General features: G+C 48.7%; 1 protein-coding gene across 1 annotated transcript in view; it reads left to right on the top strand.

Annotated features, from left to right (window-relative positions):
- Positions 1-4,216, top strand: part of ssrp1a (structure specific recognition protein 1a) — a 38,643-nt gene extending 34,427 nt beyond the window's left edge. The window contains exons 14-18 of the mRNA XM_064954760.1: positions 387-516; positions 1,804-1,971; positions 2,144-2,241; positions 2,418-2,619; positions 3,652-4,216. Of these exons, the coding sequence (XP_064810832.1) occupies positions 387-516; positions 1,804-1,971; positions 2,144-2,241; positions 2,418-2,619; positions 3,652-3,717 (664 nt within the window). The 3' untranslated portion in view covers positions 3,718-4,216. The remainder of the gene's footprint in view (positions 1-386; positions 517-1,803; positions 1,972-2,143; positions 2,242-2,417; positions 2,620-3,651) is intronic.
- The last annotated feature ends 8,267 nt before the right edge of the window (positions 4,217-12,483 follow it).

Raw genomic sequence — 12,483 nt, 5'->3', positions numbered from 1 at the left:
GCTCCTCCTCTCTCCCTCCCTCCCGCTCTGTGTTTAACAGTGTTGCTTCCCTCTCTCCCCTCTCTCTCCCTCCCTCCCCCTCTCTGTTTAACAGTGTTGCTCCTCTCTCTCTCCCCTCTCTGTTTAACAGTGTTGCTCCCCTCTCTCTCCCCTCTCTGTTTAACAGTGTTGCTCCCCTCTCCCTCCCCCTCTCTGTTTAACAGTGTTGCTCCTCTCCCTCCCCCTCTCTGTTTAACAGTGTTGCTCCCCCTCTCTCACTCCCCTCTCTCTCTCCCCTCTCTGTTTAACAGTGTTGCTCCTCTCCCTCCCCCTCTCTGTTTAACAGTGTTGCTCCCCTCTCCCTCCCCCTCTCTGTTTAACAGTGTTGCTCCGCCTCTCTCCCTCAGGTATGACAGTAACGCGTCGGAGAGCGACAGCGGCAGCGGAGGGGATGGCAGTGGTGATGAGGGAAAGAAGAAACCTGCAAAGAAGGCCAAAGTCGTGAAAGAGAAGAGGGAGAGGAAACCACGCAAAGAGGTGAGAGAGAAGAGAGGGGTTAGGAGTAATCTAGCAGAGGTGAGAGAGAAGAGAGGGGTTAGGAGTAATCTAGAAGAGGTGAGAGAGAAGAGAGGGGTTAGGAGTAATCTAGAAGAGGTGAGAGAGAAGAGTAGCGGGATTCGGAGTAATCTAGAAGAGGTGAGAGAGAAGAGTAGCGGGATTAGGAGTAATCTAGAAGAGGTGAGAGAGAAGAGTAGCGGGATTAGGAGTAATCTAGAAGAGGTGAGAGAGAAGAGTAGCGGGATTAGGAGTAATCTAGAAGAGGTGAGAGAGAAGAGTAGCGGGATTAGGAGAAATCTAGAAGAGGTGAGAGAGAAGAGTAGCGGGATTAGGAGTAATCTAGAAGAGGTGAGGGAAGAGTAGCGGGATTAGGAGTAATCTAGAAGAGGTGAGGGAGAAGGAGTAATCTAGAAGAGGTGAGGGAGAAGGAGTAATCTAGAAGAGGTGAGGGAGAAGGCGTAATCTAGAAGAGGTGAGGGAGAAGGCGTAATCTAGAAGAGGTGAGGGAGAAGGCGTAATCTAGAAGAGGTGAGGGAGAAGGAGTAATCTAGAAGAGGTGAGGGAGAAGGAGTAATCTAGAAGAGGTGAGGGAGAAGTAGTAATCTAGAAGAGGTGAGGGAGAAGGAGTAATCTAGAAGAGGTGAGGGAGAAGGAGTAATCTAGAAGAGGTGAGGGAGAAGGAGTAATCTAGAAGAGGTGAGGGAGAAGGAGTAATCTAGAAGAGGTGAGGGAGAAGGAGTAATCTAGAAGAGGTGAGGGAGAAGGAGTAATCTAGAAGAGGTGAGGGAGAAGGAGTAATCTAGAAGAGGTGAGGGAGAAGGAGTAATCTAGAAGAGGTGAGGGAGAAGGAGTAATCTAGAAGAGGTGAGGGAGAAGGAGTAATCTAGAAGAGGTGAGGGAGAAGGAGTAATCTAGAAGAGGTGAGGGAGAAGGAGTAATCTAGAAGAGGTGAGGGAGAAGGAGTAATCTAGAAGAGGTGAGGGAGAAGGAGTAATCTAGAAGAGGTGAGGGAGAAGGAGTAATCTAGAAGAGGTGAGGGTGAAGGAGTAATCTAGAAGAGGTGAGGGAGAAGGAGTAATCTAGAAGAGGTGAGGGAGAAGGAGTAATCTAGAAGAGGAAAGAGGAGAGAGAAAGAAGGGGTAATATAGATGAGTAATATCTTCGTTTATTATGCTTGTATCAGAGAAAAATATACCTTTTCGACCTATGGCAGCACTTCCAAAATTGATGTTTTTATGCTCATGTTTCTCTCTGTCTGTCTTTTAGAAGAAGCAGAAGGACACGAACGCCCCCAAGAGGCCGATGAGTTCCTACATGCTGTGGCTCAACTCCAGCCGCGAGCGCATCAAGTCTGAAAACCCCGGAATCTCCATCACAGAGATCTCCAAGAAGGCAGGAGAGATGTGGAAACAGATCGGGAAGGAGGACAAAGAGGTGAAGGAGGGGGAATGCTTTCTCTACTCTCTGTTTCCCATATTCTGCTCCTCTCCCATTTTTCTGTTTGGGAATTTTGTATAAAATAATTGTCACCCTAGCGAACTGTTATTCTGTATTTAAACCATTATTTAGGAAAACAGATTGATAACAAAAGGTTTGTCTCTGCAAGGAATGGGACGGGAAGGCAGAGGAGGCTAAAAAGACCTATGAGAAAGCCATGAAGGAATACAGAGAGAGTGGTGGAGGCTCCTCCACACCAGCCAAGAAGTAGGAGACCACACACACACACACACACACACACACACACACACACACACACACACACACACACACACACACACACACACACTACCGGGTGCACATAGAAGCTCTTAACACACACACTCATAACAACCTCAATCTTACAACCATCTTGACCCTAGAGTTCCATTTCTCTCCATCAGGGAGAGCAAGAAGAAGGCGGGGGGCAAGAAGGACGACAAGAAGAGGAAGTCTGGTGGAGGAGAGAAAGAAAAGGAGCAAGGAGGGAACGACAGCTTTAAGAGCCGAGAGTTTATCTCCAGCGAGGAGAGTTCATCTGACGGTGAACGCAAGAAGGCCAAGAAAGCCAAGAAGGCCAAAGGCAAACCCCAGAGCAGGGACAAGGTACTGCACTGTCACCATGGCAACAATAGGATGAATTGACAGGATGAATTGATGGGATTATCATAGTGAAGAATATCTCTCTCTCTCTCTGTGTGTGTATCTCTCTCTCTCTCTGTGTGTCTCTCTCTGTCTCTCTCTCTGTGTGTCTGTCTCTCTCTGTCTCTCTCTGTGTGTCTCTCTCTCTCTGTGTGTCTCTCTCTCTCTGTGTGTCTCTCTCTGTGTGTGTTTCTCTCTCTTTGTGCGTCTCTTGCTCTCTCGCCGTGTCTCTTGCTCTCTCGCCATGTGTCTCTTGCTCTCTTGCCATGTGTCTCTTGCTCTCTCGCCCTGTGTCTCTTGCTCTCTCGCCCTGTCTCTTGCTCTCTCGCCCTGTGTCTCTTGCTCTCTCGCCCTGTGTCTCTCGCTCTCTCGCCCTGTGTCTCTCGCTCTCTCGCCCTGTGTCTCTCGCTCTCTCGCCCTGTGTCTCTCGCTCTCTCGCCCTGTGTCTCTCGCTCTCTCGCCCTGTGTCTCTCGCTCTCTCGCCCTGTGTCTCTCGCTCTCTCGCCCTGTGCTCTCGCTCTCTCGCCCTGTGTCTCTCGCTCTCTCGCCCTGTGTCTCTCGCTCTCTCGCCCTGTGTCTCTCGCTCTCTCGCCCTGTGTCTCTCGCTCTCTCGCCCTGTGTCTCTCGCTCTCTCGCCCTGTGTCTCTCGCTCTCTCGCCCTGTCTCTCGCTCTCTCGCCCTGTCTCTCGCTCTCTCGCCCTGTCTCTCGCTCTCTCGCCCTGTCTCTCGCTCTCTCGCCCTGTCTCTCTCTCTCTCGCCCTGTCTTTCGCTCTCTCGCCCTGTCTCTCGCTCTCTCGCCCTGTGTCTCTCGCTCTCTCGCCCTGTGTCTCTCGCTCTCTCGCCCTGTGTCTCTCGCTCTCTCGCCCTGTGTCTCTCGCTCTCTCGCCCTGTGTCTCTCGCTCTCTCGCCCTGTGTCTCGCTCGCGCTCTGTGTCTCGCTCGCGCTCTGTGTGTGTCTCTTGCTCTGTGTGTGTGTCTCTCTCATTGTGTGTCTCAGGAGTCTGAGGAGGAAGAAGAGGAAGCGATGACCACACCCCCCAGCTCTGAAGTGGACTCTGACTGAGGAGCGGGAGAGGAGCCTCGCTGGACCTGCTGAAGACATCGCAACGAATAGGGAACAATTGGACAAGTTTACTCAGTGACCGGTGCACGAAGAAACGCAGATCATATCATATAAACACACACACTAAGCGTTAAATGGACCAATAATTTGTATTCCCGCTCTGATGTCCTACACATTCTCAGAAAGTCAATACCTCTTGCTGTGCTGACAGACTTTTTGTTTTCCTGATGCTAAATAGAGGGTTTCTCAACAGACTAAGTCCGATCTATCCAACAGCATATTATGTACTACATTACCCATGATTCTACTGGGTTCTATTCTATTCGCCCCATGGGGATGGTTGTAGTTTAGTAGCACTGAGACATGCAGAGGGGTCTTCAGTCTTGAGATTTTAAACTGTTTAGAGAAATTAAGAACTGCAATTCTGTGCGTTTTTGTTTATTTGCCATGTCAAGTTTGTCTTTTTCAAAGTGAAATAATACATCTTTTTTTAATAAAATGTGAGTGATTGTTTGTGGGCACTCGAGGGAGTTAAAGGAACTGAGATGGGTGGGTGGGGGGGACATTTGGGAGGATTGGGATGGAGCCAGGTGAGAGGATTAATGTCTTCTATGAGTGGAGGACTATCAGGTAGAGGAATGAGATTTAAACCAATAGAGACTGGTCTCCTCCCTGAAATGAACCTCAAGACCACTAGCTCACACACACACAGTTGGCTATAATATGTTGTGAGGTCAGCAACGGCATCAGATGGAAACATCAAATGGGGGCAGATGAGGACCGCGTTAACACACCCACTTACACAAATGACAGTAGGCAGGAGTACACACACTTTTTATGCTTTCTGTTAACTGGCTCTTCATTGAGCTTGTAGATAGTTTGACGTTAGAGGCTGTACTGAGAGATTACATACATCAAGGTTTATTATGCTACGTTGTTCAAATGTGCCACATTAGCCAATCAACAAATCGTACATCTGGAAATATTAACCTATGTTGTTATAGGCTCAGGTTTTGCCCTTTGGAATTGGAGGAGAGAGAGAGGCAAAGAACGGTTCCCTGTATAATGGCAGAACAAGACCGGTTGTCACCGTGAGTGTGGAGGGAAGGGACAAAAGGTGGACCATGAGAAACCTCATCCCGGATGCAGAAAGTTGTTAAATGTTCAATCTAGCCGTTTTATCTCAATATCAAATCTCTGGGTAACAAGTATTTTACTGTGATAGTTTTCAATTAAAATTGTAAAAAAATAAATAAAAATGCTCTCAGCAAAGGGCAATTTCTCTAGCAAGGATTTTGTTAGGACTGTCTGGGAGTGGTCTGAGTGGGGAAGGGGAAACTGAAAATTGGTCTCTTAACTAATTTGGTGCTCTTTTCAAACAGATCATACACTAAAAGGGCTTGTCATAATTTTCACAATTTCACAGTATTATTCCAAACTCATAGTGTGGAAAATCAACACAGGCAAGTTTCGAAGCAGTGGCTTCTTCCTTGCTGAGCGGCCTTTCAGGTTATGTCGATATAGGACTTGTTTTACTGTGGATATAGATACTTTTATATTTCCTCCAGCATCTTCACAACGTCCTTTGCTGTATGACGGCTGCGTGGTCCCATGGTGTTTATACTTGCATACTATTGTTTGTACAGATGAACGTGGTACCTTCGGGCGTTTGGAAATTGCTCCCAAGGATGAACCAGACTTGTGCAGGTTTACAAAAAAAATCTGACGTCTTGGCTGATTTCTTTTGATTTCCCCATGATGTCAAGTAAAGAGGCACTGAGTTTGAAGGTAGGCCTTGAAATCCACAGGTACACCTCCTTGACTCAAATTATGTCAATTAGCCAGAAACCTCTAAAGCCATGACATAATTTTCTGGAATTTTCCAAGCTGTTTAAAAGGCACAATCAACTTAGTGTATGTAAACTACTGACCCACAGGAATTGTGATACAGTGAATTATAGGTGAAATAATCTGTCTGTAAACAATTGTTGGAAAAATTACTTGTGTTATGCAGAAAGTAGATCTCCTAACCGACTTGCCAAAACTAGTTTGTTAACAAGTAATTTTGTGGAGTGGTTGAAAAACGAGTTTTAATGACTCCAACCGAAGCGTATGTAAACTTCTGACTTCAACTGTATGGTTTAACTAATCAGGGATGGTTGTTTCAGAGTGAATTATAATGATAGTTGTTGGCAAGGCAGCGTAGAGACAGTGGTTGTAGAGTGGGGTCAGAATAGTAAGGGTGGTTATTAAAAGGGGATGGGTGGGGAGTGTGGTTTTTAAAAGGGGATGGGTAAGGTGGGGAATGTGGTTTTTAAAAGGGGATGGGTGGGGATGGTCGTTTTCAAAAGGGGATGGGTAAGGTGGGGAGTGTGGTTTTTAAAAGGGGATGGGTGGGGATGGTCGTTTTTAAAAGGGGACGTGTAAGGTGGGGAGTGTGGTTTTTAAAAGGGGATGGTAAGGTGGGGAGTGTGGTTTTTAAAAGGGGATGGGTAAGGTGGGGAGTGTGGTTTTTAAAAGGGGATGGGTAAGGTGGGGAGTGTGGTTTTAAAAGGGGATGGGTGGGGGTGGTCGTTTTTAAAAGGGGATGGGTAAGGTGGGGAGTTTGGTTTTTAAAAGGGGATGGGTAAGGTGGGGAGTGTGGTTTTTAAAAGGGGATGGGTAAGGTGGGGAGTGTGGTTTTTAAAAGGGGATGGGTAAGGTGGGGAGTGTGGTTTTTAAAAGGGGATGGGTAAGGTGGGGAGTGTGTTTTAAAAGGGGATGGGTAAGGTGGGAAGTGTGTTTTTTAAAAGGGTCTGGGTGGGGAGGGTCATTTTTTTAAAGGGGATGGGTGGGGAGGGTCATTTTTTAAAAGGGGATGGGTAAGGTGGGGAGTGTGGTTTTTAAAAGGGGATGGGTGGGGAGGGTCGTTTTTAAAAGGGGATGGGTAAGGTGGGGAGTTTAGTTTTTAAAAGGGGATGGGTAAGGTGGGGAGTGTGGTTTTAAAAGGGGATGGGTAAGGTGGGGAGTGTGGTTTTAAAAGGGGATGGGTGGGGAGTGTGTTTTAGAAGGGGATGGGTAAGGTGGGGAGTGTGTTTTTTAAAAGGGTCTGGGTGGGGAGGGTCGATTTTTTTTAAAGGGGATGGGTGGGGAGGGTCATTTTTAAAAGGGGATGGGTAAGGTGGGGAGTGTGGTTTTTAAAAGGGGATGGGTAAGGTGGGGAGTTTGGTTTTTAAAAGGGGATGGGTGGGGAGGGTCATTTTTTAAAAGGGGATGGGTAAGGTGGGGAATGTGGTTTTTAAAAGGGGATGGGTAAGGTGGGGAGTTTGGTTTTTAAAAGGGGATGGGTAAGGTGGGGAGTGTGGTTTTTAAAAGGGGATGGGTGGGGAGGGTCGTTTTTAAAAGGGGATGGTAAGGTGGGGAGGGTCGTTTTTTAAAAGGGGATGGGTAAGGTGGGGAGTGGTTTTTAAAATGGGATGGGTAAGGTGGGGAGTGTCGTTTTTAAAAGGGGATGGGTAAGGTGGGGAGTGTGGTTTTTAAAAGGGGATGGGTAAGGTGGGGAGTGTGGTTTTAAAAGGGGATGGGTAAGGTGGGGAGTGTGTTTGAAAAGGGGATGGGTAAGGTGGGGAGTGTGGTTTTAAAAGGGGATGGGTAAGGTGGGGAGTGTGTTTTAAAAGGGGTTGGGTAAGGTGGGGAGTGTATTTTAAAAGGGGATGGGTAAGGTGGGGAGTGTGGTTTTTAAAAGGGGATGGGTAAGGTGGGGAGTTTGGTTTTTAAAAGGGGATGGGTGGGGAGGGTCGTTTTTTAAAAGGGGATGGGTAATGTGGGGAGTGTGGTTTTTAAAAGGGGATGGGTAAGGTGGGGAGTGTGGTTTTTAAAAGGGGATGGGTGGGGAGGGTCGTTTTTAAAAGGGGATGGTAAGGTGGGGAGTTTGGTTTTTAAAAGGGGATGGGTAAGGTGGGGAGTGTGGTTTTAAAAGGGGATGGGTAAGGTGGGGAGTGTGGTTTTTAAAAGGGGATGGGTAAGGTGGGGAGTGTGTTTTAAAAGGGGATGGGTAAGGTGGGGAGTGTGTTTTAAAAGGGGTTGGGTAGGGTGGGGAGTGTATTTTAAAAGGGGATGGGTAAGGTGGGGAGTGTGTTTTAAAAGGGGATGGGTGGGGAGGGTCATTTTTTAAAAGGGAATGGGTGGGGAGGGTTGTTTTTCAAAAGGGGATGGGTAAGGTGGGGAGTGTGGGTTTTAAAGGGGGATGGGTAAGGTGGGGAGTGTGGTTTTAAAAGGGGATGGGTAAGGTGGGGAGTGTGGGTTTTAAAAGGGGATGGGTAAGGTGGGGAGTGTGGGTTTTAAAAGGGGATGGGTAAGGTGGGGAGTGTGGGTTTTAAAAGGGGATGGGTAAGGTGGGGAGTGTGGGTTTTAAAAGGGGATGGGTAAGGTGGGGAGTGTGTTTTAAAAGCTTTACCATGTTCATCAGAGATCCCTCCCTGCCTCAGGTCACTGCAACTCAATCCCTTATGTCAGCGTTTCCCAAACTCAGTCCTCGGTCCCTCCTTGGGTGCATGTTTTGGTTTTTGTCCCAGCATTACACAGCTGATTAAAATAATCAACTCATCATCAAGCTTTGATTTTTTTGAATCAGCTGTGTAGTGCTGGGACAAAAACCAAAATGTGCACCCAGGGGGCCCTGGGAACGAGTTTGGGGAACAATGGGTCATGTGTATATCTATAATTTTGCTAAGACTTGCTTTTTCGATTGTGCATGTTTATCTGTTTATACCGAGTCCGTCTCCTGTATGATGATAACTTTCACAAAAATCTTAGTAATGAGAGAGACCTCAGTCAATCTTATTTCTCTCTCTCTCTCTCTCGTCATTAGCATGCGGTGATGTGTGCTTCCTGGTTCTTATTAAGTCTCTCATGTAACATTTATGTCTGAAGTGTATATTGATTTCAGAGAACCATGTCATTTCCTGGAACGTGATAACATTGCCTCGGTGTGTGCACTCAGAGCCATATAACTGTATTGCATTGCATTACTGTAATTTGCCACAGACGTAATGGAACCACTTAAGAAATGAAGAGATGCCATCTTCCAGCTCGGTCTCTAGACACTACACACATGTACACACGTAGCAAACACACACATTTTGAAATTATTGCATTAACACACTGACTCTAAGCGTGACTATTATAGCCATTATCATTAGACCCATAATGATATGTCAAATAGTTTGTATTGATCTCTCAAAGGCGTCTACTATTCTGTGTTTTCTGTTCTGCAGAGTACTGTCTACACCCTGTTCTTTTCTGCTATCACGTTTTAGGGAAGACCCAGATGCAGACAGTGTTGAAGTAACAACATTTTATTACTAGAAAGGGGGGCAGGGGTCGGTAATCCAGATCAGAGTCCAAAAGGTACAGAACGGCAGGCAGTCTCAGGGTCAGGGCAGGCAGTCTCAGGGTCAGGGCAGGCAGAATGTTCAAAACCATGAAAGCTAGAAAACAGGAACTAGAAAAAGACAGGAGCAAGGGGAGCAACACTGGTAGGCTTAACAAACCAAACGAACTGGCAACAGACAAACAGAAAACAGGTAAAAATACACTAGGGATAATGGTAAAGATGGGTGACACCTGGAGGGGGGTGGAGACAAGCACAAAGACAGGTGAAACGGATCAGGGTGTGACAGTACCCCCCCCCTCTAGCGGCTCCACCTGGCGTCCTACCTGGGCTCATACCTGGTTGACCGGGGTGCCGGCGTTGGAAATCACAGATGAGGCCTGGGTCTATGACACAAAGGGCTGAGAGAGATAGGTTTGATTCTAGACATATGAAAAGTGGGGAGTATACGGAGGGTACGGGGCAACAGAAGATGAACAGTCATCGCCAGGCACGATGTGGGAAGGATGGTCTCGGGTTTCCAGGGTTGTAGCCGTGGGGCTATAGTGGCGTGACAGCACATCCAGCTTGACATTCTTGGTTCCCAGTCGGTATGAGAGGGAGAAGTTGAACCGGGTCAAAAGCAAGACCCACCTAGCTTGCCAAGAATTGAGACGCTTGGCTGTGTGGAGATATTCCAGGTTCTTGTGGTCGGTCCACACAATGAACAGATGTTCCAGCCAGTGCCTCCACTCCTCCAATGCCTACTTCGCGGGAAGCTCACGATTCCCCACATCTTAGTTCCTTTCCGTGGCATTGAGGCAATTGGAGAAAAAGGCGCAGGGATGTTACTTGAGGTCCAGGGCAGAATGCTGGGACAGGACAGCCCCCACTCCGACATCTGAAGCATCGGCCTCCACCACAAACTGGCGGGACGGATCAGGATGAACCAAGATGGGAGCTGTGGTGAAACGGTGTTTGAGATCCCAGGATGCTCAGTCAGCAGTTGGGGACCACGTGAACAGAACCTTGGGAGAGGTGAGTGCAGACAGGGGGCAGGCCAGGGTGCTGTAACCCCGAATAAAGCGTTGATAAAAGTTGTCGAATCCCAGTAGACATTGCAGCTGCACCCTGGACGTAGGCTGGGGCCAATCCACCACCACTCTCACATTCCCGGTATCCATTTGTACACTCCCTGCAGCGATGATGTAACCCAGGAAGGGGATGATGGAGTGCCGTGGCGGAGATCTTTGTGGGCTATACTCGGCCTTGTCTCAGGATGGTAAATTGGTGGTTGAAGATATCCCTCTAGTGGTGTGGCGGCTGTGCCTTGGCAAAGTGGGTAGGGTTGTGTCCTTCCTGTTTGGCCCTGTCCGGGGGTGTCATTGGATGGGGCCACAGTGTCTCCTGACCCCTGTCTCAGCCTCCAGTATTTATGCTGCAGTAGTTTATGTGTCGGGGGGCTCGGGTCAGTTTGTTATATCTGGAGTACTTCTCCTGTCCTATCTGGTGTCCTGTGTGAATTTAAGTATGCGTTGGAGAACCTGTCGGATGTGGAGCACATGTTCTTGGGTGGAGCAGGAGAAGAATATGATGTCGTTGAGGTAGATGAAGATGAACTAGTTCAACATGTCATGGAGAACATCATTAACCAGAGCCTGGAACACACCTTGGGCGTTGGTAAGGTCAAATGGCCTGACCAAAAACTCGTAGTGACCGCTGGCCGTGTTGAAGATAGTCTTCCACTCGTCCCCTTTCCGTACCCTCACCAGATGGTAGGCATTCCGTAGGACCAGCTTGAAGAACACCGTGGCCCCCTGGAGCGGCTTGAAGGCCAAGGAGATGAGTGGTAACAGGTAACGGTTCTTCACTGGGATGATGTCAAGGCCCCGGAAGTCGATGCACGGGCGCAGGGTTTTGTCCTTCTCCACAAAGAAGAACCCTGCACCAGCGGGAGAGGCAGAAGGACGGATGAACCCTGCAACTAGGGAGTCAATGTAGGTCTCCATAGCCTTGGTCTCCGGACTCGACAGAGAGTACAATCGTCCCAGGGTGGAGTAGTGCCTGGGAGAAGGTAATTCCGAAAGTCATAGGGTCGGTGCGGCAGAAGTGAAGTGGCCCGTGTTTTTTCTGAACATCTCCCAGAGGTCCTGGTACTCCACGGGAATATTGGAGAGGTCCAGAGTAACTGCCAGGAGGACATCCCGGGGCAGGCTGCGCTGACTTCAGGCAATGAGCGTGGCAGAACGAGCTCCAGCCCATGATGGCACCAGCAGTTCAGTCTATGATGGGCTTGTGTTGCTGGAGCCAAGAGAATCACAATACCACGAAAACCTGAGGAGAATTACTGAGCAGGAATTGGTCCGTCTCTCTGTGGTTGCCTGACGCACGTAGGTTGATGTGGGTGACCCGGCCTATAGAGCGCCCGTCCAGCGCTCTAACGTCCATGGGAATGGAGAGGGGCTTAGGGGCGATGCCCACCTCAGACACCAGGGTAGCGTCCATAAAGCTCTCATCGATTATGAGTCGATGAGAACCCAGAGAGATTCAATTGGTTCAGGGACAGCAACATGGCATGAAAAGGAATGCGAGTAAGGGGAGAGGACAAGTTCTCCATATGGCCCACCAGAGTACTCGCTCTTACTGGTGAGCCTGGTCTTTTAGTGGACAGGTAGAGACGAAATGACCAGTAGTCCCACAATACAGAAAACTCTTATTAGTGTGAAGCCTGAATAGCCATTCGGCTGGAGAGCCTAGCTCTGCCTAGTTGCATTGGCTCGGGAAGAGGTGAATCAGCAGACTTCGGAGACTCTCAGGGGAACTCGGGTTCTCTTGGCAACGGAGAATTCGTGGACTTCCGGAATGCCTTGTAAGCGAGGCGTAATTCTTGGGTGGGCGAGTGAAATCAAATCTCTCCTTTCTTCATTCCCGTAGTCGCCCATCGATCCGAATGGTGAAGGCGATGAGCGAGTTGTGATCCGTTCCTGGGCTGCAAGCTCATCCTTTACTTCCTCCGAAACTCTGTGCAGGAACATGTTGAACAGCGCTTCTGGGTTCCAGCCACTCTCAGCTGCCAAGATGTGGAAATCCACCGCATAGTCTGCCACACTGCGGGAGTCCTGCCCGAAGCTCGAGTAACTTCCAGGTTCATAGTCTGCAACACTGCGGGAGTCCTGCCCGAAGCTCGAGTAACTTCCAGGTTCATAGTCTGCCACACTGCGGGAGTCCTGCCCGAAGCTCGAGTAACTTCCAGGTTCATAGTCCGCCACACTGCGGGAGTCCTGCCCGAAGCTCGAGTAACTTCCAGGTTCATAGTCTGCCACACTGCGGGAGTCCTGCCCGAAGCTCGAGTAACTTCCAGGTTCATAGTCTGCCACATTGCGGGAGTCCTGCCCGAAGCTCGAGTAACTTCCAGG

The sequence above is a fragment of the Oncorhynchus masou genome, chromosome 32 (assembly GCF_036934945.1).
Source record: "Oncorhynchus masou masou isolate Uvic2021 chromosome 32, UVic_Omas_1.1, whole genome shotgun sequence".
Lineage (NCBI taxonomy): Eukaryota > Metazoa > Chordata > Actinopteri > Salmoniformes > Salmonidae > Oncorhynchus > Oncorhynchus masou.
Note: the sequence above shows the minus strand (reverse complement) of the source record. Positions and strands in the feature narration are given on the sequence as shown.